This window comes from Phymastichus coffea, unplaced genomic scaffold (assembly GCF_024137745.1).
Source record: "Phymastichus coffea isolate CEN01 unplaced genomic scaffold, Cenicafe_Pcof_1.1 PCOF00170, whole genome shotgun sequence".
NCBI lineage: Eukaryota > Metazoa > Arthropoda > Insecta > Hymenoptera > Eulophidae > Phymastichus > Phymastichus coffea.
In genome coordinates this window covers 308,746-335,483 of record NW_026706981.1, presented here as the reverse complement: position 1 = coordinate 335,483, position 26,738 = coordinate 308,746, and the positions used below count along the sequence as shown (strand labels likewise).

The following is a 26,738-nucleotide window of genomic DNA, read 5'->3' as shown; positions in this document are numbered from 1 at the left end:
AAAGTTTTTATTCCTTGCTTATTCCTCCATTTTTATACACAAGTGAATACAATAATGTAAAAATAAAAAAGTATTTCAAATGTTTACCTACTGTTTATGTACATACAACTTTTGAAAGTGACGTCACTGGATACATTCCAGTGAAAGTAAGTGTTAGAGCTAGTATTTCGTCTATTTACACACAAGAGATACTGAAAATACTTGAAGAAAAATAAAAGGTGACGAAGCGTATGGTTTTGTTTATATGTAAAAACATTAAAGTAACCTATATATTTGTCCAAAGAAAATTGGAAAAATTACTAATCCCGAGCATAAAATAGTTTTTCAGAATCGAATTTCGTGCTCGAGAATGATTTGAGCATTCGGGAGTGTCATTACTCCGTGCAACGCTGTGTAGCGTTACGGGATGCGTAAATACAAAATCCGGGTATAATTGCCCGGCTGCTCCCGAATAAAATTGCATTTAATCTGTTAGAATACGAAAATATATGGAATAATATAAATAATGTTTCCTGTGGCAAACGTGACGATTGTGATGAATGAGGAGAAAAAAATTTGAGTTTATTTTCTTCGACCCTTTCTCTACGTGGAAAACCAGCTGCCATTTACATATCAGGCCTAATCAATCCGACAGACGTAATAGACCAATCTATTCTAACTTTTTACAACTTTAAACGTCGTGTGCCTCATCGGTATTATTTTGTGTAACCGAGGTTCTTGGGCTAATATAATAGTCCAAGTAGAAATCCATGTTTACAGAAAGAGATTTTGTCAATTTCCAAGAAAAAACAATAAATGTATAATAAAATATACAAAAATTATATCCTAAACTTTTTCATAAGTAATAATAATTTTACAAATATAAAAATTTATTTTTCAAAACTTCGCGAAATCGACCTCTCACGCTAACCAGTTCGTTTCGCAATATTATGTAACGAAAAAAACACTATATTTAAGTATTTCAAACATAACAAATAAATTTATCGTAAAAATAAATGAGAAAAATTATCAACATTTTTTTCTTCCTTGCTATAAAATAACGAAAATCTTTATATCAATTTTAAGATAATAAAAAATCCGTTTCTTTTTTTATGTACAAAAAAATTCTTCCTATTTCACTGCCATTATTTAAAATGTAAAAATTGTCAACTTTGTTTCCGGAAAAACTGTAATTATTATGAAAATGTACCAATACTTTTATAGCATTATTATGTCAATTATCATGTAAGTAGGTAAAATACCTAATGTAATTAAAAAACTGTATTGCAAAATAAATAAAAATAATTGAAAGTAAATTAGTTTTCTATGTTGATCAAAACTAAAATACTAACGCATAAATCATGTTGGACTAATTGATTATAATTAACACCTTCATTAATTAGATTTTTTTATAAGTCTTATAATGCATTAGTAGAACATAGCACGATTAAATACTTAATTATTTAAAAAATGTACATATTACACATGATTAATTCACATAGGTGATACTTAAGAAAGATTAGTTTTTTATAATCCAAAACTATATTATATAAATTTGATTTCATACAACATACTTCTCATTACAAGTAATATTGATCCCGAATAGTAGCTGTGAATATACAATATTTCGCAACATTTCAAAACATATATTAAATCATCTACAAAATAAACATAGAAATCTCTTACGCTAGAGTCGAGTTGGAAATCTTGATTTCATTTGCATTACATGGTCAGGTACATTCAAGCCAGTGCATGTTGGTTTACATTCACTTACTCATTTGTTGACAAGTTTTTGATTAAAAAATTGATTATTGATATTTTAATGGCTTACCCGAGAGTTCTACAAGTTTGATCATATTCATGTAACAAAGTTTGATTCAAGATTCGCTTGAATTGAAATCTCCTGCAATGATTTTCTATTATAACAATACCCTATAGTAAACACTCAACTATGCCATAACAACAAAAAATACTCATTAAAAAATGTTTTGATAATTATACACAGGATTGATGTCATTATGTTTAATGGCGTTCAATAAATGCCGAAAGAAATATTAAAAATAATTTATGAAATACGAGTACATAAACAATTTTAGGATTTTGTTCCCATCTCATAAGCTCAAAGTATGATGAAAAGTAATACAAAACATTATTTGATTATTGCTACTGCGACGGTTTTTTGCGCCTACCAAACAAATTGCTTAATACAGATGACTTTTTATAATCGCGATCTTTTCTTGTGCTGACGAAGCTGTGTTCGCTTTCCGACCCACTTTCCGATGCGCGTCTGCCGGTTCCGTCAACAACTGAGATACCTGAAGGGCTTGTCGGGGAAGATGCCGTTGGTGGCGCAACATAAGGGGGTAAGGATGCTGGTCTGCCAGCAGTAAATGTAGTCATTGGATGTCCCGTCATCTGTCTCGTATTTACCGGTAAGTTGCCGTACGCTGAAATTAAGAAATTGCCATATAAATGATTCAAAAAAGTATTTATAGGTTATCATCTATAAGAGCAAACCATTATCGTTGGGATTATTCCAGTGCGTCATTTTACTTTGCGGAGGCGGGGCAGTCGTTGGCAGTGGAGGCACTATTTCTAGAAAAGGATAAAATTCTGTTTAATCAACTGTTTTCTACAACGTTTTTGTAAACAACACACTTGGAACAATCATATTACTGGCAATGCGTATACCTTGTTGAATGTGGGAATTATGATCGATATTAGGCTGTCTGAGCCAATTACCATCATTACCGGCATATTGACTAGACGTACCATTCAAGTTTACGTTTCCGCTAGAAGGTTGATACGATTGCGGCCTCGCTTGTGGCCCGTACTGTTCATTATCTAAAATACCATGGGAATCATGACACGCAGAATGGAAAATTACGTAAGTAACAGTTGATACAAACCATTACGACGGAGTGGTACAGTATTGTCGAAGCTTGGTGACCTTGCAGGAACTGGTGGTGGAGCTCCCCTCGGAGGTATAGGCGGCTTCTCACTTGGATGTATCATATACTGGTGCTCTTGCTGTCTCGTAAGCTGCTGATTTATTGAATGGTGATGGTGCTGGTGCTGTTGATGTTGATGTTGATGTTGATGTTGATGTTGATGTTGCTGTTGCTGCATGTACATTTGCAAAAATTCCTTTTGCGGTTGCGTATCGGGAGGCGACCTTGCCATCTCTATATTCCTATTAGGATCGGATCGCTTTTTGCTCGGTAGTGGTTGCTGTTGATGGTGTGGATGTTGCTGGAATTCCGCTTGAGTCTTGTTAGGATTTGGCGGCACGTCACGCCGAATTACCGAGTTCTTACGTTCCATTTCGGGAGTGGACGCATGACTACTACCTGTAGACAAAGCCTCGTCTGGATGCTCCGGTGATAAATTACGGATATTTTCAAACTCGCTCTACAAATAACAATTGATTGTAATTCATGACTTTTTGCTCCATACATAAGTAATTTTGCTCAATCTTACCTTTTGAGAGTCATCGTAGCTCAAGAGTTGCAATCTCGGAGGCAATTTAGCGTGGAATGCAATCTTGTTTACCCAGTCTTCCATTTCTTGCTTGTTGTTCGATAAAAACAAGAACTCTGAGCCATCTGTGCATTTGAGACGGAAAACGTTTTTACGTTTCGTGTAATCTTCAGCTTTTTCGCACGTTCCGTTGAAAATGTTAATTGGTGCAGTTGCTGCTTTACTCGACTGGAAATCATCTATATCTTTAAAGAAGCACAGTAACTGGCCGCACAACACTGAGAGAGAACAGAAGACGATGGTGATATTACTTTTACCAATATAAATAACGTCGCGAACGAACGATTTAGATGTACCTGTGTAGTAAGGCTTCCAAGAGCGAACAGCTGCCTTTTTTCCGCCGCTCTGAAGCTCGTGCTTTCTCTCGAGTACACCTTGAATCTCAACTGGAGGCAGAGCATCAACGTTTTCTATTCTTTGATGTTTTCTGAAGCTTTGCGTTCTTCTTCTCGTTGTAAAGCTTGGTGTTCTCTTTGGTTTCTTTGTATCGACTTTCATACTTTCGGCTCGTTTGATGTCAGCTGCAGAAGCTAGTTGACAAGAGAACAGTTTCATTAAGAATGAGAAATAGCTAAAAGTGCAAAAGATAAAATAAAAACTTACATTTGCGAAGTCTATCAGTCAACATGTGAGATAAGCCGCTATAAGATTTGCTACTAGTCGGTGGAGCTTGAGGTGAGTCGTTGATTGAACTTTTAGCCGAAGAAGCCGAATTGTTGAAAACCTCATGGTCGTCGTAACTGCCGTTGATGCCGTCACGAGGCACGTGACGCGGGCTGTCGACGTACCTTCGTCTCTCTTCTTCACGCTTGCGTTCCTCGGTGATTCTTTGAACTTCCTTGCGCTTGCGCTCCTCGATCCTGGCCCTCTCGATGCGCTCCTTTTCCGCCTGTCGAGCAGCCATTTCTGACTCGAGCTGCTTCTGGAAAGCCTGTTCCAGCATAGTGATTCGCTTGATGGCATTGAACTTGTCCTCCTGCGCCTCGATGGTCTTTTCAAAGTCTTGATGCTTCATAATAAGCTCCTCGACTTGAGGTATAGACTCGCCCAGCTGCTCATCTTTGAGCATCGGCTCCCTGCTCATTAACCAATTCTCTAGCGTCTCGGCGTCCCGCTTGAACACTTGCGTATCTAAATTTTGCTCGTAAATGATCCGCCGCTGCTCCCAGGTCTCCTCGAGCACTTGCTTTCTTTGGCGCAGAACCGAGACTCGCTCTTGGATGTCTTTGGCAAGGAAGTGGCCCTGCTGCACAAGCGTCTGGCCAGTCTTATAAAACTTGCCGAAAGCGTCATCGTGGGTGTCTATCTCGGCACGATATTCGTTGTGCCGGGAGATGAGAGCCTCGGCGCCCGGTACGTCGCGCGCCAGCTCCGGAGCTGTAACCTTGGCTACCATCTCATTGATCCACGACACCAGATCTCGGTACTCGTCGAAGTAAGCCTGCAGCTGTTCGGCTTGCACTAATTTGCTTTTGCGCTGCGCGGCCTTCTCCAGAAGGTCACTCCAAGCCTCGTCCACTTGCTCGTGCTTGACAGCAATGTGCTCAGTGGCGTCGGGGAAAAGCGCAGCGAGTCTTGAGGCTTCCTCCATTACCCACTCAACTTGTTCCTTGACTGCACCCAAATCTGTGTCCAGTCCCTGGTGTTTCCTCACCAAAGCCTGGATGGTCTCCAAGTCATGTGAGTATTCGTGGTCAGCACCCAGGCTGGCTTCTTTTTCCTGAATCCAAGATATTGTCTCGTCAGCCGTGCGGTCGAACATGTGAACCTGCTTGGCGCCGGCAAGGGCCTCTTGCCGCGCATGAGCGAGCTCTTTCAAGTCCTCCCATTGCTGCTTTGTCTCATCAATCTTGCTATGAATCTTGCTGGACTCTGGATTCTTCTCCTCGATGAGCTTTTGGCCGGCATCGATGATACCAGTCATCCGATTCTCGCTGCTCATCAAACTCGACATGAAGTTATCGAACATTTGAATTAAAAGTTCGACGTGCTCCACGTCCGCGCCATAGTCTTCCGATGCGGCGACCGTGGTCTGATCGCTGATCCATTCTATCACTTGATCGGCTTGCTGCACAAATCGGTGATATTTTTCACTTTCGAGTAACCGTTGCGATCTCTTGTCTTTCAATTTTTGCAGCTCGTGAAATTTCTGCTCAATTTCCGATTGTTTATAAGCGATATTTTTACTATCAAAGTGATGCCTTTCGACAAGTCCTTTTGACAATTTCTTCAAATTCTCAACGATACTCGTAAAGCCATACAGGTCGCGCTCAACGCCTTCAAGTTTCTTGAACAGTGACTGAACGGAATCCTCGTCTTTGCCGTAATCCGTTGACGTCAGCAGAGGCTGTTTTTCTTTGATCCACTGTTCGGCCTCGGCAGCTTCGGCATAAAACATCTGTGATTCGACTGCGTCAAGCAGCCTCAATTTTCGGATACTCGCGACATCTCTCAGATGCATCAACTTGTCTTGCAAGTCGCAAGACAGGGCATCAATTTTCTCTGACGCAAAATGCCCGCTTCTCACCATAGCGGTGGCTCGACTCGCCAGAGATGATACAACTGGCTCCCGAGATATCAGCTCCGCCTCAAGAGCGTGATGTTTCTTTTGTAGACGCTGCACTGTTGTTAGCGAATTGCCCAAATCTTTACTACTCGCCAAAACTTCCTTTTCCGACAGCCAGTGTAATTCGTCTTCAACATCTCGAGCAAATTGATGTAAAAGTTTGGCATCTTCCAGATTGTCCCGCCTTATTTGTATTGGTTCTTGCAAGCCGTGATAGCGGTTTATAATGGCAGTAGCTCTTTCGGCAATCTCCTCGCTCATGAAATGATTGGCTCGTTGGAAATTAGCAGTCGTCTCTTTGACTGATTCGCAAGCTTCGTTATGGCTCATCACGTCGTTTTCCAAATTAGTATGTCTCTTTAGAAGATTAGCAACGCTAGACAAATCCTTGCCGTGGTCTTCGGATTGCAATTGTGTTTCAATGTCATCGATCCAAGTTTCAAATTCGTCGAGAGTTCGGCTGAACAAAAGTGCTTGATATGCGTCATCAAGGCGAGTTTTCTTCAATTTACTCGTTTCCTGTAAAAGTTCCCATTCGGCTTCGAGTTCATCTAATCGTTGCTGAATTTCCTTCGATGCAAAATGATCTTCTTGAACGAGTGTTTCACCTGTAAAAAAGATACGCGTAAGTTGGAATGTTTCTTGCTGAAAATATTTTATGACAATATTTTTACCTTCCACTGTGACCGCAGAAACTCTTCCTTTATTAGCAGCCAACTCACTCTCGAATGCCGCATGTTTTTGAATCTTGCTCTGTAGATTGGTAGAATCCCTGTAATTTTCGTCGTTTGCTACCTGTTGCTTCTCGTGTAGCCAACTTTCAACTTCCAAGACATTTCTTAAGAACTGATGTAGCCGTTGACTTTCAACGAGTTTGTCATGCCTGGCTTTGGCGCTGTTTTTGAGCTTGTCTCTCCTAGCACATACTGCATCTAATCTTGACTCTATTATGGCTGCGTCTGAGTGCCCTTCGGAAAGAATGACTTTTGCAAATTTCTCAAGCTCTTCGATGCGACTAAGCTGTGGAATCAACATTTTTTCAAAGTCTTCATGCTTGCGCATTAGTTTTTTGACACCGGACAATGATTCTCCAAGATCATCGTTATTTAAGAAGGCTTCTTTTGTTGCGAGCCAGCTGTCAGCTTGATTAGCCTGTTTTTATAAAATGATTTATTATAACATAGTTCAATTTTTGTTGTCCGTAACAAATGCATGCAATTTTAACGTAAGGTCTTACCTGTTCCTTAAATAGCTGTAATTGATGCGCCTGCTTGAGTTTCTGTTTTCCCGAGTGCCAAGCGTCATTCAAATCTCTTTGCAATTTCTCTAAATGATCCAAACTTTCTTGTACGTCTTCTCCCAAAGGTATCAGCTTACGACCATGTTCACCGAGAGTCTTAAACGTATCCTGTCTACCGTCGATCTCGGCTTTCCTTTCTTGGTGCAACTCGAGAAGTGCTTCCGCTTCTAAAATAGTTGTAGGCGGCTCGACTTCTTTCATGCGTTTTATTGTGTCGACTACCCAGGTTTCCAATTCACGTAATTCAGCACGGAACTTGTGTAGCGTATAAGCTTGACTGAGTGCTGCTCGTCGTTCGCTGGTCAAACGCTGCAGCTCGCTCCAGTTCACCTCAAATTCGTTGAGAATTCCATTTATTTGAGTTGCTTTTTCCGGGTACTTTTGCGATAGCTCGCATGCTTCCGCTTGATGTTCCTGCAAACAAACAAATCAAAAATACCATTATTACAGAGCCACTGTGGCACCGTTTTTATTAACATACCCTTAATTTTCCTTCGATTGCTGTCATATCTCTTTCTATGGCTTCTTGTTTCCTTTGCAAATGCTCAACGGCTGCCAAGTCTTTACCAATATCGCTGGTATTCATTGACAAAGATTTTTCTAATATTCTTTGATTTGTGTCATCGATGTCTCGATTGAACAAATGAATTTCTAAAGCTCCCGCCAAAGTTTCTCTGTATGCACCTAGAGCCCCTTGCAGAGCTCGCCACTTCATGTTAAAACTATCACGACGCTGTTGAATCGCTCTAGTTTCTTCGTCTTTTTCCTAAGACAATCCCATTAAGTTACAAAAAAATCAACAGACATAACGTAGTTATAAGTACCTGCTTGATAAGTTTGTCCGCAAGAGCATTAATAGTTTTAATTCTGGCATCATCAACGCGCATGTCGCTGTCAACATCGTCCAATTTTCGTTGCAAACTTAGACAATGCTCATAATCTTTACCGACATCTCCAGCTTGTACCATCATCTCTTTATCGCGAATCCATGCTTCAATTTTCTCGACTTGATTGTTAAAGTCTAGTATATCTTGAGCTTCTTCCAAACCTCTACCACGATTCTCCGATTCTAATAATAATTTCCTCCAAGATAACAGTAGTTGTTCCAATTGCTGACGGATTTCAGAGCTTGCAGGATGTCTTTGTTTCAGCAACATCTCACCTTTAACTAAAAATGTTGTTTAATCATTAAAATTTGTTCACTCTTTATGCGATGTAATTTTATCAAAATGCTTAAATGCTATATTCACCTTTAATTTCTTCAATTCGGCTTTGGTTAGCTGCCAATTCAGCTTGAAAAGCTTGATGCTTTTGCAACTTTTTTATTTTATCTTCGAGACTGGAAACTTGTCCCTTAGAGGCTTCAGTTTCCAATTTCTTTTGCTTCTCACCAATCCACGACTCTGCTTCTCCAACATCTCTTACGAATTGGGCATGTAATAGACTAGCATCCAATTTTGCTCTTCTTATATTACACAAATCGCGAATACGCGCTCGTCTTTGAGTTACTTCTTCCAATCGTTGGGCTATCAGACGCGATTCAAAGTGATTTTGTGATAAAAGTTTACCGCCGTGCTCTTGAAGAGCGCTAAGCTTATCCTCTTGAGTGAGAAGTAATTTTTCAAACTCGTTATGTTTTTTCACTTGCGCGTCCACTTCTTCAACCGACACTCCAAAGTTGTCATGGCTAAGAGCAGCTTCTTGGATGGTTGATAGATTATCCAGCTGTTTCGCATCTCGCAAGAAAAAGTGAAGGTCAATTAACTGATCAAGATGGACTTTCTTTTGCTGCCATGCCGTATGGAGTCTTTGCCGCTCGTCCAGCAGTTGGCTACATTTCTCTTCGACTTCACTCGCGGCATAATGTCCAGTTTGTACCATTGCTTCACCGAGATCGAGCACTGAACTAAAAGTATCTTCTCTGGCTTCTATTTCACCTTTCAGAGCATCGTGCTCTGCTTTCAATAGTTGTGCACTTGCAGCATCGCGTACATTATCCTGGGTTGACATTGTCGCACACAAGCCAGCTGACCAGTTTGCTAAGTCTCGTACCTGAATATTTTTAATGAATTATCGGTTAGTAAATATCATAAAGCTTCAATCGACTACTTCTATAACATCGAAATTATTTTTGAATTACCTGAGTTAAAAATCTTTGAAGATCACAACTGGCCTGCAACTGATCTCGACGATGCGCTGATCTTTCTTTTAACTCCTCCCAGTTAGCGAGTACAATTTTCTGTTGCTGGTCTATATGTGCAGCATTGTTGCCTGGATAAAGCGCCTGCAGTCTAGCCGAATCTTCGACCAAAACTTGCAATTGAGCTTCTAATGCCACCAAATCATTTTCGAAGCCCTCGTGTCTTCTTATTAATGCTAGTACCGAGTTCAAGTCTCTACCTAAATCTTCCGGCAGTGCAGCCTTTTTTTCCTGGATACGTGATAATGCCTCTGCTACATCTCGATGAAAGCGATGGATTTCACCCGCAGCCTGCAGACGCTGTTCGCGATTTCGTACAAGTTTCAATAGATGTTTCCAAGAATCGCTGAAAATGAAATCGTCTTACAACTTTCTTGTTTGCTCATTATTCAAAGCAAAGCGCCGTAAAAAATAGAAATATCTAGCAATATACAGCGGAACCAAGCAGAGACAAGACGTCACACGCAAACAGACTTACCAGATCGACGCATGCAATCGAGCCACCTCGAGTACCGGATCGTCTTCGTCATTGCTATTAGATTTATGTACAGAAAAGTAGTTAATGTTAGTGTTCCCATATACCAACTAAAACCATGCCACACCTTATTTTTCTACGATTACCTAACTCGAATCATATTCATTAATTGGTAACACCATTAAATTATTTGATTAACGCTATCACCATGCAACACTTAATATCTTACACTTATTTGAGATTAACAATAAATAATCGACAACTGTTTGTCTCAAACTTACCCAAGCTGTTCTTGACGTTTTTCGATATCCTGGATGTACGGGCTTTCGTTGGCAACTAGTTTCTTCGCTAGCACTTGGCATTGGTTAAATCTCTCGGAGCCAGCGTCGATTCTATGCTTGAAATCATTGAACTTTTGCTGAAGTAGCAACAGGTGTTCGTAGTCTTGTCCGTAGTCTTCGGATGCAGCCGTCTGCTCCTGTTCCTTAATCCATTGCTCGAGCTCGCGACTCTCAAGAAAGTACTCGTGTCGATACATGCTCTCCATGAGGCGCTGCTGCCTGAGTACCGCGAGACGCTGAAGTGATCGGACCTGTTGGGCTATCGCTTGCTGCTTGTTAGCAATGGCCTTACTATCTGGGTGCTTGGCATTTATCATTGTAGACGCAGTGTTGCCCATCTCCGTCACAATCCCATTGTAAGTGTCTAATTCGAGCTCCAGTGCCTATAATTAGAAGCACACACGTCACTACAGTGGCACCGGATACATGAAAATAGTAAACTTTTCTTCTTCTATTTACCTTATGTTTCGTGAGCAGCTTTGTGGCCGCATCACGATCGCGGCCGTAATCAGTCGAGTTGAGCACATCGTTCTTTTCGACAAGCCAGCTCTCCACTTCGCCAGCTTCGAAGAAGAATTCTTGTGCTCGCAATGACAAATCAAGTGCGTGGCTTCGTTCTGCTGCCTTTTCGCGCAGATGATCCCAAGCGTCCTTCAACGTATCGCACAGCTCTTGAATCTAAATTTCAACATACGCGCACATGTTACAAAAAAATCTTATAGAAGTCGTTGAAACTTATTGAAAACGTAATTTTTAGTTATTGCGATAAAAGTTGGTATGTGGATAAATACAGTCACTCATACAATGTAAATTACATGCCCGGACACTAAGAGCCAAAATTTTAATTTGTTTAAAATGGCCAAAAAAAACAATTTTAGTGAAACGTATGGAAGCCATAAAACTGTATGCCAAAGCATTTTTTTCCGGTTTGCGGTTTTGTTACTTTACCACGCTTTACCAAAAACACACGCTTATAGCACTTTAATTTTTTTGCGTGAAGTTTTGGTTAATACCTTTCTCTCTTACCTTAATGAATACCAAAAGAAGAAGTACTCCAACTGTATAAAAAGTTCACAATTCATAAACGTTCAAGAACATTACACGATTCCCATAATGAACAATTATATTTGCACTCTAACCGCACTGATTATAATGAAGAATACTTTCAAAATGTTTTTTACCTTCTTTCTTTCTGGGTGAGCTTGGTCAATGAGACCTTGGCCGGATGCAAGTGCTTTCATAATCATTGGTTCGTGTCCTGCAATTTCGGCTTCAAACTTTTTGTGTTTTTTATGTAGCGACTGTGTTTGATGCAGATTTTGACCCATCATAGTTGACGATGCCTGTGGTAAATGGTCACTGATCCACTGCAACTCTGCATCTAGTTCGAAACCAAACTTGTGGAACCGCAAACTCTCTTCCAGAGCTTCTCTCCGTCGTTTTGCTGGTTCCTTAAGACTCTGGAATCTTGAAACCAAAAATTGTTTAATAAATATAGATATTTCATAATTTTTATTGAAACTTACTTCTTTTGCGTTTCTTGACTAGTTTTTAAAATATTAGGGGCATCAAAATGGCCTTCATGAGCCATTTCTTGTCCCATTGTTACAAGATCGTCAACTTTATGCTCCCACTGCATCAACTTTGTCTCGAGTATTTGGTGTTTCTTTAAAAGGTCTTTGCAACTTCGCAAATCTTTGCCAACTTGCTTGCTCGCCAGCGAGTTTTCAATCTCTTCCAAATCTTGTCGAGCATCTTCAATAATGCGATTGTAACCATGTTGCGCTGACGCTTGACGTAATCTTCTACCTTTCTCCAACGACAACATGACTAGTTGGTCCCATTGTTCGTTCAAGTCTTGTAAGATTTTTCCAACGTCTTCAGATCTGACGATAATATTTTTTGTTAATACCAGTCAACATTATCTTCATAATATCAAATTTACCTATAATTCTCTTCAGAGATGAGAGCTTTTCCTGCTTTGTTGACAGCCCTCAATTGGCCCTCGTTAGCTCTGAGTTCTCTTTCAAATGCCTCGTGTTTTTGTAGTTTGCGCTCCAGATTATTCAAATCTCTGTAAGTTTCATCCGAGGCAGTTTTCATTTTGTCAGTCAGCCAATCTCTAAGATCATCCACTTCGGCGCAAAATTGTTGATAATACTCAGATGCTTTGAGAGCAGCTCGACGTTGTTGAGCTGCATCTTTAACGGCTGCTCGTCGTGCAAGTACTTGATTACGTTTGTCGTTGATGCTGAAAATTGAAATGACAACGAATGTGATGAATATCGCGTAAACAGTGCTTCGTTTAAACGCACGATAGTGCTTTAACATACTTGTTCTTGTCATAGTGATCCTGAGCTATGAGCTTATCCGCAATATCGCTGAATATTTTGAGCCTGTCGTCTTGCGCTTGCAGCGTGTTCTCGAATTTCTCGTGTTGTTTCAGCAAAGCTTCAACATCATCAAGTGACTCACCGAGATCAGCGAACTCCAAGAACGTCGCATGCGAGCTAGTTGTGGCGTCAATCTGGTCGGCTTCGCGATTAAACTGCTGTAATTCGAGACATTGTTCTAGCCATGCTTGCTTAGCTAACCAAGTTGATGTAACCGAATCGTAAAGCCCTTTTAATTTGTCGTGACGTTCCTTTACTTCGTTCAGCACTGGATTTCTTTCAAGAAGCTTATTACCAAGAGCTTCGACTTCACGGAACCTAATTGAAAACACGGTTTTTTAATTGAGCAAACAATCGTCGCTTTCAATCGTAATTCTCCAACACTTACTCATCCTCTTTAGTTCGAATTTCATCGCCAAGTTCCGCGTGTTGTTTCTTGAGTTTCTCGGCGGTTGCAATATCTCTTACCGGTTCTTCAACTTCCATCGTCTCGTGCGTGTCGTTTGCCCAATTGATCAAATTCTTTGAACTGTTCATAAAGATTTGCTGCCCTACGGCATCTTCTAGTCTCGAACGGCGCTCTATAGCTTTACTTTGCACTTTATGCCATAAATCGCGTATCTCACCTTGCCTTTTATTGACATTATTCAACTCATTGGGATAAGTACTTTTAACGCTATTGGCAAGGAGGTTTACCTTTCGAACCTAGAAAAGTAGCGAAATTACATGTAATAATAGTGTTATGTTAATATGAATATTCTCGTTACCTTCTCCTCGACGGGTGCCAATTCCCGCTCAAGATGTTGATGTCTTCTCTGCAAAGCTTGTACAGTTTTTAGATCTGGCCCAATCTCCGCCGTATCCAACTGCGTGATCTTTTCCAACATCCAATCATGCGCTTCGTCGCAGGTCCTGTTGAACAACTCAACACTGGACGCTCCTTCGAGGCTCTTCTCTTTCTGTGCCTTGAGCCAGTTCAGATGGTCCCACAGCTGATGAATGTGCTTCTGCCTAGCCTTGACTTTGTCCAACTGACCGTGGCCTTGCTTAACGAAATCCTCGACCGCGGTATCGATAGCTTCGACGCGCTTACCCGAGGCCGAGAGATCTGTAAGGAATTTCTCGTATTTCCTCTTGGCAGTCTCGACGTTATCGCGCGAATCATCGGCCTTAAGCATTTTTTCCCTGTCTTTGATCCACTTTTCAAAGTCGTCGCACTCGCGGTAAAAACCGTACAGACGTATGGCGTCCTCGAGGAGAGCATGGCGACGCTTGGCCAACTTTTGTAGTTGTGCGTAAGTGTCGTTGATTTTTTTCATGCGCTTCTCCAGGTTCTCGGCATTGCCGGTTGCTGGTTTCTTGTGCGGCTTGACCGCCGAACGCGTGGACTTGACTCGACGCACGGGTACCACTTGTCTGACCATTCGCGTCTTCTTCACTCGCTGCGTCACTCTCACTCTTTCGGGCTTGCGTACTTGCACTTGCACCACCTTGTTCTCGACTTGGCGGACGTAGGAGGCCGGCACATAGCCATCCGTGCCGTCGGCTTTCCTCACACTCCACCAGTCCGGGTTGGTCTTGCTCAGCAGTAGCATTATCTCGCCCTTTGCCATAGACATTCCTTGGCCGTTGAATGGATACAAGCTTCTGACTTGGGGCACCAGTCTCTCCTCTACGACAACGCGCGGCTCCACGCGCTCGACCACCTCGTCGACCCACTCATCTTGCGGCACAAGACGCACTTCTTGTGTCCACTCGTCTTGTTCAAGCTCAGCCAGAGGTTCGGCCTGTTCCTCGTTCTGAGTTTGGTCGATTTGCAGAGCCGAGACTCCCGCGCGCTGCAGCTTCTCGGCTTGGGTGTTGAGCGACTGCAGGTCTCCGCGGTAAGCATTAAGCTCGCCCTCAAGGTCTTTGTGGCGTTGCAGTAAAGCTTGAGCCGACGGCTCATCAACACCGTAGTCTTCTGAGGTCACAAGAGACATTTTCTCTTTCATCCATGAGTCCGCTTCGTTGGCGTCCGCGCAAAACTGTCATTGAAAGGCAATCCTCGTTATAATTTACCAACCCGCAACGACTTTGGAAATCGGATAACCTACCTGTAGAGCTTCGCTAGCCTCCTCGAGTTGTTTCTTTCTCAGAGCAAGCAACTCCTCAAGTACTCTCCAATGTTCTTGCAGTGATTCGAGCCTGTTCTCGATTTCCGGCGCTGACGGGTGATTTTCGGCGACCAATCGCCTGCCGACCTGAACCAACTGGTCGGATTTTGGTCTACGTGTCTTCGCCTCGTCCTCGAGTGCCTTGTGCTTCTGTTGCAGAGATATCAGCGCTCTCAAGTCCTTGGCAATTATGCCGGCCCTGCAAATCCTCTGTCTTTCGATCAACCACGACTCCTCATCTTCGTGGTCCTGTAGGAATTGGAAAAAGTTTCGTGCATCCTCCAGTCTGGCTTTGCGCTCTTTGCTGTATTCACCTGTCGACAACAATGCAAGGGAAGATCAAACTTCGTTGGGACTTCTAAAGTGAACGAAGATGTGCCTATATTCGTATGGGGGTTCGTCGCAAGCGAAGGTTGTCACCGTCGTTGTCGCATCGCGCCCGGTTGTTCCACACGAGATGGACGATGCAATTGCGCTTACCCAACTGTCCATAAGCTTTGTTGAGCTGGTCCAGCTTGGCCTCCAGCAGAGCAGCCTCCTTGCCGAGCAGCGGCGTGCCCTGAGCAGACTGCGACTGCTGAGCCTGAGCGGCGACTTGTGTCTGGACCTGGGCCGCCTGTCGAGCCAGCCTTCTCTGACTCTCGCCCAGGGCCGTTACCTGGAGCTCCTGTAGGCTGTGTCTTTGCAGAAGATCCTCCACGCCGAGCAAGTGCGGCCCGACTTCCGTACTCTGGAAACAGAGCTGCAGCTCTTGTACGGTATCCAGCGTGGTCTCGATCTCTCGCATGAGACTCATAAGCGAGCACAGTGCCGTGAGGTTGGCCTTGTGCTTGTCCAACAGTCCCAACAGCTCGCGCCAGCGCTGTAGCACTTGGCGTTCACGGGCCTGCACGCGCTCGAGACCGTGGTAGTTCTCGCGCACGAGCTCCTCGGACATGTTGGTCAGGTCGTGGAAGCGCTCCTCGCGCGCGAGGATGTCGGCACTGATGGCCTCGTGTTTCTTCACCGTGGCGTCTACTTGGGCGAGGTTACTACCGTAACGCGGGTCCGACAGCACCTGGATCATTTCCTTCAGATAACCTTCCCGCAGCACGCTCTTCCTCTCGAACTTGTAATTAAGTTGCTCTAGCCTCTCTTGGCGGAGCAACTCGCTCCTCAGCGCGACTTCTCGCCTGTGCTCGGCGCGCTCCAGCTCCTGCCATTTGCGCTCGATGTCGTTGACCAGCTGGCCCTCTTGGGGTACGAAGGCCGGCTGGTTGAGCGACTTGAGCCGAGTATTGATGTGGAAGTATAGCGCCTCGATCTCCGAGCGCTCCTTATACTTGGGTGGCTTCTCGATAGTGCGATACTGCTTGAATGCCAGCAGCTCACGTTGAATGCCCTCCAGCGAGTTGGGGAAATTACGGTCCTCCAGCACGCCGATTTTAAGTTTAATCCATTCCAGCAGCTCTGCGCACAGCTTGCCGTAGTGCACCTTCATCTTGTCTGCGTCCATCATTTGGCCCACGATCTGTCTCATCATTATCATTATTCATCCTCCAATCTCATATTTTTTCAAATGTACGTGCAGTCGAGCAACCCAAAATTTACTTTTACATTTTTTCTAATAAATTCAGTTATTTTTCATGAACTCGATGTTACACGCTTCGCTTTTCGACTTGGAACTCTGTGCGTGGCGTAATTCGAGCCTTCAAATTAGTTTACTTGCATTTTTCATGTATCACAGAATCTTTTTTCTTTCATTTCTTTCTTTCTTTTTTTCGCCGAATCAGCTATTAAATTGAAACCAAATCTTCCGAATCGTACGTTTCTCGACTTTAAAATAAAAGAAAAAAAACCCATTCAAGCACAAACTTACATTCGCGATTCTTTTGCCACTCTTGATTTCGTTCTTCATCCTGGCGAATGTATGATAATAAGAAGCAACATAAGTCATGATAGATTTCTCGTCGGGTCGTGCAGTATCGACGTCCTCGGCGTCAAGAAGCCGAGGAATGCCAAGCTCAGAGTTGGCCACGTCAAACGCATAGTTGAGCGTGTCGATGGGCTTGCTCTGTTGCAGGTCCGACCAATTGACCAAGTCCGGCCGATGCGCGTGGATCAGCGCATTGAAACCCAAACCACTTCTCCATGATACTAAAAAATTTTCATTGCAAACAAAAAGCAAAATAAGCGATGGGCTTGGTTATGTAAGACTATGTTCACTGCTATGATTAATCGACTGACTAACAACCGAGAAGAAAAATACTGCCGTATTTCACACGACAGTTTTTTTCAGCAATTGTTTTGCCATTCCAGTGACAAATAAAGACCTGCTCGCTAGATTATAATCGATGTTACGAAGCTACTCGAGATTATGTGCCGAGATATTTCGTATGTGTCTTGGCGAACAATCGATAGCGCGAGTTTTGGCGAGGAGTGGTCAGGAAGTGGGTAAGGAGGAAGAGGGGCGGTGTGCAAGCTCACCAGTGAAATCCTGAATGTTAACGCTGGGATAACCATTGGTCTTCCTCTGGCACCAGAGCAGCAGCGCGTCCTTGGCGGACTTTTTCTCGCTGCTCTCGTTCTCCTCGTCGACATCGATCTCGATCTCTTGGATTTGAAAGCGTAAAATGATGGTCCATATCAATCCGAGTATGAGCCGAGGATTGCCGTCGACTATGTCTTCGGCGCCGATACTCTCCAGACGCACCTGAAATACACTCGAGTCTTTCATTGAGGAGCGCGGCATCGCTCCCAAGGGGGCATTGATCCGACTCGGTCAAGTATTCCTCGAGAACAATTGGCGGATTCGCGCGCGCGAGGCCGTTTGCATTTGGCGATTCATCGGCAATGCGAAGCCGATGCCTTCCGCGCGAGCTGCGCCTCGCTATTCGGCATTGTTCGGCGCTAGCCGCTCGAAATGGCAAGCAGCGACTGCGGTCTACTTTTCCCTCGAGACTTTCGACTCGCTAATAGCCCAGCGGAATTTTCGCGCGCAGCAATAAAGCACGAACTTGCATTCTACGCTTTACTATCGGTGAGATAGCGCTCGAAAATATAAGGCTCCGTGTATCGATACAAATTGAATTCCAGTGTAGCTTGTTATTAAGATCGTTATCTCGGAATTATCTGTAATAGCACACTTGTTGCGCGAGCGAGCCTCGAGTGAATCGGGCAAGAGGCAAAAGCTCGCGTTGCGTATCGCTGGCAGGCGCGCACCAGGCGATCCGCACCGCGATCGATTATCGCGCGCGGCCTTGGGCGGCGCGCCGCGGTCGAGCCGTCACCCGGGCGCGCGCGGCTCGGTAGGCGCGTACCTTGGTGTGCAGGAAGGCCAGCGACTTGTTCACGTTCTCGATCTTGTGCACGCGCATGCGGCCGTTGTTGGGCTTGGCCAGGCGCTCGCCCGAGATGATCTCGAGCAGCTTGAGCAGCCGCTTGCCGTCGGCCAGGTCGGCGAACAGGTCGTCCAGCTCCATGCGCGCCTGTAAGCAACAACGCACAGCCGGTGAGCGGCAGCCGTCGGGCCCGCGACGAACGCCGCTCGCGGCCACGGTCACCTTGGCCAGGAACGAGTTGATCCATTTGGTGAAGGTCTTCTTCTGGATGAGCAGCCGCTCCTCCTGGAGGGACTTGATGCGGTTCTGCTCGAACTTGAGTGCATCCTCCCTCTGCGTCATTCTCCCCGAGGCTCGCTGAGACCGCTGCTGCTGCTGCTGCTGCTGCTGCTGCCGAGTCTGCTGCCGAGTCTGCTGCTGACGGTCGCTGCAAGCTGTCGGCCCGGCAGCGTCCAGCTCATGCTGCACTGCCCCTGCAATCAGCCGCGCCGTCATCGGGAGAGCCTCGCGGGAGGTGCGAGGCCGGCCGGCCGCCACGCCCGCTCCTCCCGCCGCGCGGCGCCGATTCGCTCGGCCGCGCGGTCCCCGAGCCGCCTCGGCGCGCCGCGGCCGCTGCCCGCGCCTCCTGCTCCGCGGCCTTCCTCGCTCGGCTCGCTCGGCTCGCTCGGGCGCGCGGCGACAGTCGCCGACCGGTCGCGATCGGGCGCCGCTTTCCATCGTGCCCGCGCTGGCCCATTAAACGCATTCCGCACCGCTACGCGCGCCACAGCGCCAGCGGCCCGCTAGCCGGGGGGGGGGGGGGGGGCACCTACCGAACTCGTGGTCGGCGTGGTGCTGCCGATAGAACGCCCGGTAAAGGCTGCGACGATCCATCCCGGCGCGTCGCCCACGCACTACTGACTCGCTCTCGGCCCCCTTATCTGCCGCGCTGATAGCCCGGAGCTCGGCGGCGCGCACCTCCAGCCGTGCTTCTAATTGCCCGCCCGCTATCTCGCGCCGACTTTCTAAGTCGCGCTGAGTCACGCGCTCCTTTCGTTTCTTTTCTGCCTCTCTTTCCGCGGCGATTTCTACGACTGCGTGCACTCGCGCGAGGCCAAGTTCGCAGCGCGAGCGTACATCTGTGCGACACGTGCACACCCGAAAGCGAGCCGCGGGCCGAAAGTGGCGCGCGCCGCGAGAGAGCTTCCATTAGCGAAACACTGCGACCGCGAGCGACGCCTCGTTGTGCAATCCGCTTTTGGCCACGGCGACGTTTCACTCCGCGCTTTCCGCGAATTTTCGCACGAGGCGAACAATAACGGGAACGCGACTCGCGCGCTACGCGGAATTCGCCGCGAAAAAGGAAAAGAAAGAGAGGGAAAAAGGAAAAAAAAACGCGACGCGTAGCGCCACCGCCCCGGGCTACATTTTATCTTTCGCAGGCCTAGCGGAGATAAGCGCGGCGCGAATCTTATTGGCATCGCTCTCGTCTGCCGGGGCTGCGCTCTACTCGCCAGCCCAACCTCTCTTCCATCAGCGCGCATTTTCGAGGCGTTAATCACGATAAGGCGCCGAGTGACACCGAGATTGACGAGAAGCAGCGGTGGGAGCCCCGCCACAACATCGAGGGGCCTTTCAACGGGGAGGACGTATAACCGCGGCCATTGATGACAGTTATCAGCTGTTTGCATATCGCTATCGGGCCAACTCCGCGCGACACTAGCAAAGCAGCCGCGCTCTGAAGCTCGTCAACGAGTCGCGACGAGTGTCGAACAGATGTTGCCCAATTGGCACGCAACGCAGTCTAACGTACGAAATTGACAAAGGGACGGGGGAGAAAGAGCTACACGGGGCGCGTTTCCTCTGCGGTTCACATGTGAAACCCAGCAAGAGCCGGCGCTCGGCGGATGTGACCGTCTTTTCTAAGAGTTCGAGAAATAGTAGGAGAGATAGAGAGAGAGAAAGAGAGAAAGAGAACTGGCCGGTCTCGCTAAGTATACGTGCGTAAGCGCAGGGCGGGAGGGGGCCAAGCGAGTCCGGTCGATCTTGAGGGGCTTCCGATCGGCTCAGAAACAATCTCCACGCAACAAAGGTCAAGACTGGCCGTGCAAGCATGCGACTGTGCGTGCATGTTGCGTGTTGTTATTTTGGCGGGCGCTTCTGGCGCGAGTGAGCGCCACGCTATGCAAATAACTCTGCAGCAAAAAGCAACGGCGGGCATCTGGCGGAGATCCTTCTCTCTCTCTCTCTCTCTTTCTCTCTCGGCAAACGAATCTCGGGCGCGGCGGCTATACGGCAGCGGCGTCTCAAGAAAAAGAGAGAGAGAGAGAGAGAGAGCGGTCCAGCGAGTCTGTTGACCGTACAGCGGTGGCGGCTGCAGCTACGCAGGCAGATACACACCCCAGAGAGTGAGAGAGAGAGAGAGCAGGTCGGAACAGCTCACATTCGCAGTTCTTGAACTTGCACGTGATAATTCGGAGAAGAACGCGTTACAGCTGCGACCTTGCCAATATGTTGCCCCTGCACGAAGCACCTGTTGAGCAGCCGCTGTTTCTGCGAACCGCCATAGTGAAATCGGCGGCAGCTCTCTCTCGCTCTCTCGCTCTCTCGCTCCACACTCACTTCACGAGAGCCTTTTCAACGGTGTAGTTTGCTGCGGCAAACTGTCGATCCTCGATCAGTAACAATCACCATCAAGATAACGCACTGTACACAATATCACTTCGAAAACACGGCAGACGTGGTTTCCGCGTAGTTCTCGCGCTCGATCTCTCACAAACTTGCTTGCTTGTGGGATACAAGTCGGTCGGTCAAAGTCCCCGCTCGCTCGCTTGCTCACTCGACGGCAGCGGCGCGACACTGCTATACTCGCGCACGAGAGGCATCGCAGCACCGATGCGAAGACAGCCCGACACAAATAACATTTTAGAAAAAAAAATGATCACATCTCACGTATGTCTAATTGTACTTCTCGAAAAAATAATTATTTGTTATTGTACCATTATATTTCTCATAAAAAATAAGAAATATCCTTATCGATATTTCACCTCCTATTTATTCACGTAAAAGACATAATTAAGCAAAAATAAATTCACAGAAAAATTGTACCTTCTATAGTCTAAATCGTACCATCAGTACAATTCTATAAATTTGTTTCTAAAAGAAATAATAGGACAATTACAAATTACCACTATTTGTTACATCTTACAAGGATGTCATCCGGAAATGCACTTTGCGCAGGCGTAGAGCTTTAAACAGCGGAAAAATTTTGAAACCAACAATATTACATACATAAATTTATATAAATTCAATTGATGATTTAGTATGCATGATTATTTGTGTACACCCAACGTGAATTGAATCGCGACCCCCCCTAGTTAGGTTGGTAGAGTGCTACTTTCAGTCCGTAACGGTGGTTTTCAGATCGGCCATAGTATTACGCTCGTTCTTAAATTATATAATTAAAACCTAAAATCAAATAATCATGCATCTAAATTCATTGTTCGCAAACAATAAATTTTAAACCTAAAAACAAATTAGTAACGTTTTAGCTTTTTATCGTATCTTAAAACGAATTTTCATTTTTGAATATTCCCGCGGTTTTTTCGTCCCGATGCAACGACGGAATTCTCATACCAACCTAACTGGGGGGGGTCGCGATTCAATCCACGTTGGGTGTACCTAACCTCGAATCTGCATCGAAAATTCTTCATTAATAATCGATAAATAGTAAGCAACAAATTAATTGTTTGAAAAACTAATTGCGGTACAATTAAGTCGGATGTTCGATGAATGAGGTACAGTTGTCCTTAAATTGCTATATCTGGATAAAGTAAGCATTAGCATGAAATCAAATCGGTGTAGCTGTATCTTTCTCTTTGTCAATGATTTTCGAGGTTTATAATATAAAAATAATTAGTTAGATGAAAGAAAATTATTTTGTCTGACAAGTTAAATTATTTCTATACTAAATCATCAATTGAATTTATATAAATTTATGTATGTAATATTGTTGGTTTCAAAATTTTTCTGCTGTTTAAAGCTCTACGTCTGCGCAAAGTGCATTTCCGGATGACATCCTTGTAAGATGTAACAAATAGTGGTAATTTGTAATTGTCCTATTATTTATTTTAGAAACAAATTTATAGAATTGTACTGATGGTACAATTTAGACTACAGAAGGTACAATTTTTCTGTGAATTTATTTTTGCTTAATTATGTCTTTTACGTGAATAAATAGGAGGTGAAATATCGATAAGGATATTTCTTATTTTTTATGAGAAATATAATGGTACCATAACAAATAATTATTTTTTCGAGAAGTACAATTAGACATACGTGAGATGTGATCATTTTTTTTCTAAAATGTTATTTGTGTCGGGCTGTCTTCGCATCGGTCAATCAAACCAAGCTGGGAGGGAATGAGACGCCACATATGTATAAGCACACCATTCGCAAAGTATAAAGTCAAGCAAAGTGAAAGTATGGACGGCTGTCAGAGAATACTATTGAAACGAAGAGGTTATAATAGCTTCTTCTACAATAAAAAATGCCTTTCATGTCACTAATTTAAGATTAGTTGCAACGTGGCATACAACGGTAAAATTCATTTTATTCATTATACTTTAAAATTATCATCTGTTCCAAAGCCGTGACTCGCTATGTACGATCAGAAACTTGCTATCATGTAATAAAGTCGACTACCTCGTATTTCTTATATACATTTTGCTTCTAAAGCTTTTCTGTTGTATATACAATAGTAATGAGTCGAATTACTTATTGTTTCAGTAGATAATAGGTATTTTCATTGAATACTTCGTTAATTGTATGAAGATTTGTTTGCTCAAGTGTTTTATGAGATTTTAAAATTAACAGATTTTCACAATAATAAGCAATGGGTGCTACACCAAGTAGATTTGAGGATCTCTCACAAAATACATATCTAGAGAGGTTCTGTAGTAAGCAGCCTATACCTTTGGATGATAGCTTTTGGAGCCGTTTCCTCTCATATAACATAAGACCACCTCTCACAAGAAATGATCAAATTGAATTAGATTCTCGATTAGATTTATGCTGTCAACAACTACTTGTCAATAATTTAACTACAGGAAATATTGGATGTTTGATACAAATATCTTTAATCAGAGTCACCGAATTACTTTCAACAGCTGACGCAGATACGTAAGTTGTTAAAAGTATGCCTTTTCCATTTCACTTGCAAAACTACAATGATTTGTATTAAATTTTTAGCATTATGCCTGCATGGCAAACCTATAATTCTCTTTTTGCTGTGCGGTGTATTTTAAAATATTTAATTGAAACTGTTGGAGAGGAGGAAATGATTAAACATACAGAAATTCAAGTTGCTGGAGACAGCAGTAACAGCTTAATACCAGTTCGATTACAAACATTTTTTGAAGCCTTAGTAGCAGTTATTGTTGATGTACCACTTTGGTAAGAGTTTATACAACATCTATTTAACTAAAGAATTTGAATAAATTATATTCATCAATATACCTTTACAGTGAGTTTACATACCTAGTACATTTGGAAGCAATAAACTGTATGCTGGTGTTACTGTCAGTACAACTGTTTTCACAAACTCCTGCAGAATATAGTACAGTTTATAGAATAGTTATGAATGAAGAAGTGAGTGCACATGCTGCTGTGATGATCTGTACATTGCTGAATAACTTTGCTGAGCAAGCTCATGCACCCCCAGGCCTTTTAACTCCACAACCGGGTTCTAGTATAGTTTTTAGTATTGCAGGTAGGATTTGATACTTCAGTTAATATTTAGAAGTTTTTAACTTAATGTACAAGACTGTAAACTTATTTTTTTGTTGTTTATTTAGCTGGACTATGGCATGTCATAACTATGGGAATGGGAAGTAGTTCTAGAAATATCCAAGTAGCACATGGTGGTAATGTGGAGGATGTGGAGAAAAAACGAGATACTGAAACACCTTTAGCTAGCCAATCTTTACTTCTTCTACTGGTTCTTACCAATCATTGGACGGCGTCGCGGAATCCATACAGAGATGCTCTATTTGCATTCACTAATGTTGAAGGTTAGTAATTTTGTTTTACCAACTAACAACTATAATCATAGTACCGTAATAATTTGATCCTTTTGATTGTACAGATGACTGTGAAACTTCCTGTGAAACTCAATGTGCTTTCAAATTCAACGTTGATAAGCTGTATAAAACTATTTGTAAATTACCGAATACAGATGAAGTCACGCTATTGTTGTACATGCTGCTCCATCGAAATCCCAATGTGAAACGATTTATTATGACAAGACCTGATGTACAATTATTGGTATGTTTAAAAACTGTTGTTGAATTAATTTTTTACTATTCAAACATTTCACTTGATATTACATATTTTAGGTGATTCCTATTTTAAGAATACTCTATCATGCTCCAGATAATACTTCTCATCACATTTATATGTCTTTAATAATCTTATTGATTCTAAGTGAAGATGAAAATTTTAATAAAACTGTGCACGACATTGTAAATATTACGAGTTGCATTATACTTTATATTTTTATAAATAAAATTTAAAATACAAAAACATATTTCATCTATAGGTATTGAAGGGAATCACATGGTATACTGAACGATCAATTAGTGAAATATCTCTAGGAGGACTGTTAATTCTTGTTGTTATTAGAACAATACAGTATAACATGTTGAAAATGAGAGTAAGTTTTGTTCACTTATTGGCCTCTCAAGTGCAATAAGAATAAAGTAATAATTTCTTCATTCAACTTAATAGGACAGATATTTGCACACAAATTGTCTTGCTGCACTTGCAAATATGTCAAGTCAGTTCAGAGCTCTACATCCCTACGTTAGTCAGCGACTCATCAGTTTATTTGAAACCCTAGCAAAGAAGCACGCGAAATTGGAGACGTCCATACGAGCACAATCTTCTTCTGCATCGACAACTGTGGACATAACTGCAAATGGCACTGTTACAAGTAACGATTTGGTAAATACTAATTTTTGCAGATGATTATATGCCATATCACATTAATGTAGTTGAAAGAATTGATTAAAGAGCAATTGACTGGTCTGATGAGGGTGAGGTTCTTCAAGTGGAAGAAAAACAGTTTATCAGCTAGGATTTGCCAGTCTTTTCAAGCTTTTAAAATTATATCGATGAAATGGCGTTAAGAATATTAGCTTACTTTTCTTCCATTTCAAAAACTTTGCCCTCGTCAGATCGACCAGTCGATTGCTTTCCAATTACCTTCGTCAACGATTTACTAGTAAGGGTGACTATCAAATGAGTTGAAAATAGCAATGCTACAATAATCCAATTATTGCGTGGAAATTACGTTTCAGATACAAGATTTATCAGTGTTAGAAGAAGTTTTGCGTATGGTTCTAGAAATCATCAATAGTATCCTAACGTATCAATTAGCTCACAATCCTAATTTAATATACGCGCTTCTCTACAAAAAAGATATTTTTCAACCGTTCCGAACGCACTCATCATTTCAAGATATCGTCGCCAACATAGACTCGGTAAATTTTTGGTCGATCAAATTTCCTAATAACGTTCAAACATTTATTTACTTAAGAAATTTTTCTATTCTAGGTGATAAACTTTTTTTCTCAAAAGCTGGAGCAGAAAGAACAATCTCAACTTGGTGTCAGTCAAGTTTTAGCAACAATACAGAAAGGCACGAGTCAGTGGCCAAAGGACCGATTAAGGGTACGTATTTTTAAAATAGGAGCCTTTTCAAGATATCTAGACAAATACCTCATTTGCTATATTGTTCTTTCAGAAATTTCCTGAGTTAAAATTCAAGTACGTAGAAGAGGAGCAGCCCGAAGAATTTTTCATTCCTTATGTGTGGAGTGTCGTCTGCCAAAATGCTCTCTTGCACTGGAGCGCTGAAAATATCAAATTATTTTTACCAAGCCAGGGCGAGCAAACCACTATCATTGTTTGCTGATATAACGACGATAAGTCTAATTGCAGGATTTGCTAAATGGTGCATTATATTTCAGACTAATCGCGCCAGAGGTGCTTATGACGACTGAAAATCCGATTGTACGTATCAACAATGTAGGGATGGTTTATATTTAAACTTTAACGTATCTATAAAAATCAATGTATGTAAACTGGTTAAATGCTTTACGGCCAGGCAAGGATAAATTATATATATATATATATATATATATATATATATATATATATATATATATATGTATGTATGTATGTATGTATGTATGTATGTATGTATGTATGTATGTATGTATGTATGTATACACATGTATATACATACATGTGTGTGTGTATATATATATATATATATATATATATATATATATATATATATATATATATATATATATATACATACACACATACATATAGTTTTTGAAAATGGCGATTTGTCATTGCTTAGATTTGACCAAAATAAGAAAAAAATCATCATTTACTTTTAGTAACGGTTTCAATGTTGT

The 26,738-nt window shown here is 43.0% G+C and overlaps 2 protein-coding genes across 7 annotated transcripts; one reads left to right on the top strand and one right to left on the bottom strand.

Moving 5' to 3' along the window:
* Window positions 1–1,343: 1,343 nt before the first annotated feature.
* Window positions 1,344–21,064, bottom strand: LOC131673181 (spectrin beta chain, non-erythrocytic 2). 6 transcript variants are annotated; one of them, XM_058950982.1, is made up of 29 exons: window positions 20,872–21,064; window positions 18,493–18,743; window positions 18,250–18,417; window positions 17,417–17,642; window positions 16,809–17,086; window positions 15,431–16,460; window positions 14,891–15,264; window positions 13,562–14,821; window positions 13,183–13,499; window positions 12,735–13,112; window positions 12,347–12,652; window positions 11,928–12,287; window positions 11,583–11,868; window positions 10,861–11,079; window positions 10,342–10,784; window positions 10,064–10,117; window positions 9,526–9,931; window positions 8,636–9,437; window positions 8,210–8,553; window positions 7,867–8,151; window positions 7,323–7,799; window positions 6,760–7,237; window positions 4,123–6,693; window positions 3,816–4,049; window positions 3,460–3,737; window positions 2,889–3,390; window positions 2,656–2,823; window positions 2,497–2,574; window positions 1,344–2,426 (listed from the first exon to the last, which is right to left on the bottom strand). In XM_058950982.1, the coding sequence occupies exons 2-29, from the start codon at window positions 18,610–18,612 to the stop codon at window positions 2,143–2,145; spliced, it is 12,726 nt and encodes a 4,241-aa protein (XP_058806965.1). In that variant the 5' UTR covers window positions 18,613–18,743; window positions 20,872–21,064; the 3' UTR covers window positions 1,344–2,142. The 6 variants fall into 6 exon arrangements, with proteins under 6 accessions (XP_058806965.1, XP_058806966.1, XP_058806961.1 ...); XM_058950983.1 differs by lacking the exon at window positions 20,872–21,064 and adding an exon at window positions 20,650–20,719; XM_058950978.1 differs by lacking the exon at window positions 20,872–21,064 and having other exon boundaries at window positions 18,493–18,886.
* A 1,478-nt stretch (window positions 21,065–22,542) lies between these two features.
* LOC131673208 (dymeclin) lies at window positions 22,543–26,416 on the top strand. Its single transcript, XM_058951030.1, has 12 exons — window positions 22,543–22,848; window positions 23,125–23,430; window positions 23,500–23,703; window positions 23,775–24,019; window positions 24,105–24,320; window positions 24,395–24,573; window positions 24,645–24,770; window positions 24,848–24,961; window positions 25,036–25,251; window positions 25,608–25,790; window positions 25,864–25,980; window positions 26,054–26,416. The coding sequence occupies exons 2-12, from the start codon at window positions 23,144–23,146 to the stop codon at window positions 26,222–26,224; spliced, it is 2,058 nt and encodes a 685-aa protein (XP_058807013.1). The 5' UTR covers window positions 22,543–22,848; window positions 23,125–23,143; the 3' UTR covers window positions 26,225–26,416.
* Window positions 26,417–26,738: the final 322 nt, after the last annotated feature.

Bases quoted from the DNA above. Each gene is read 5' to 3' on its own strand.
- LOC131673208 (XM_058951030.1), top strand. From the start codon at position 23,144: ATGGGTGCTACACCAAGTAGATTTGAGGATCTCTCACAAAATACATAT. The intron at 23,431-23,499 runs GTAAGTTGTTAA...TTAAATTTTTAG, and splicing joins TCAACAGCTGACGCAGATAC to CATTATGCCTGCATGGCAAA. The intron at 25,981-26,053 runs GTACGTATTTTT...TTGTTCTTTCAG, and splicing joins GGCCAAAGGACCGATTAAGG to AAATTTCCTGAGTTAAAATT.
- LOC131673181 (XM_058950978.1), bottom strand. From the start codon at position 18,765: ATGACGGCGCGGCTGATTGCAGGGGCAGTGCAGCATGAGCTGGACGCT. The intron at 18,418-18,492 runs GTGACCGTGGCC...TGTTGCTTACAG, and splicing joins TCAACTCGTTCCTGGCCAAG to GCGCGCATGGAGCTGGACGA. The intron at 12,653-12,734 runs GTATGTTAAAGC...TTCAATTTTCAG, and splicing joins GATCACTATGACAAGAACAA to CATCAACGACAAACGTAATC.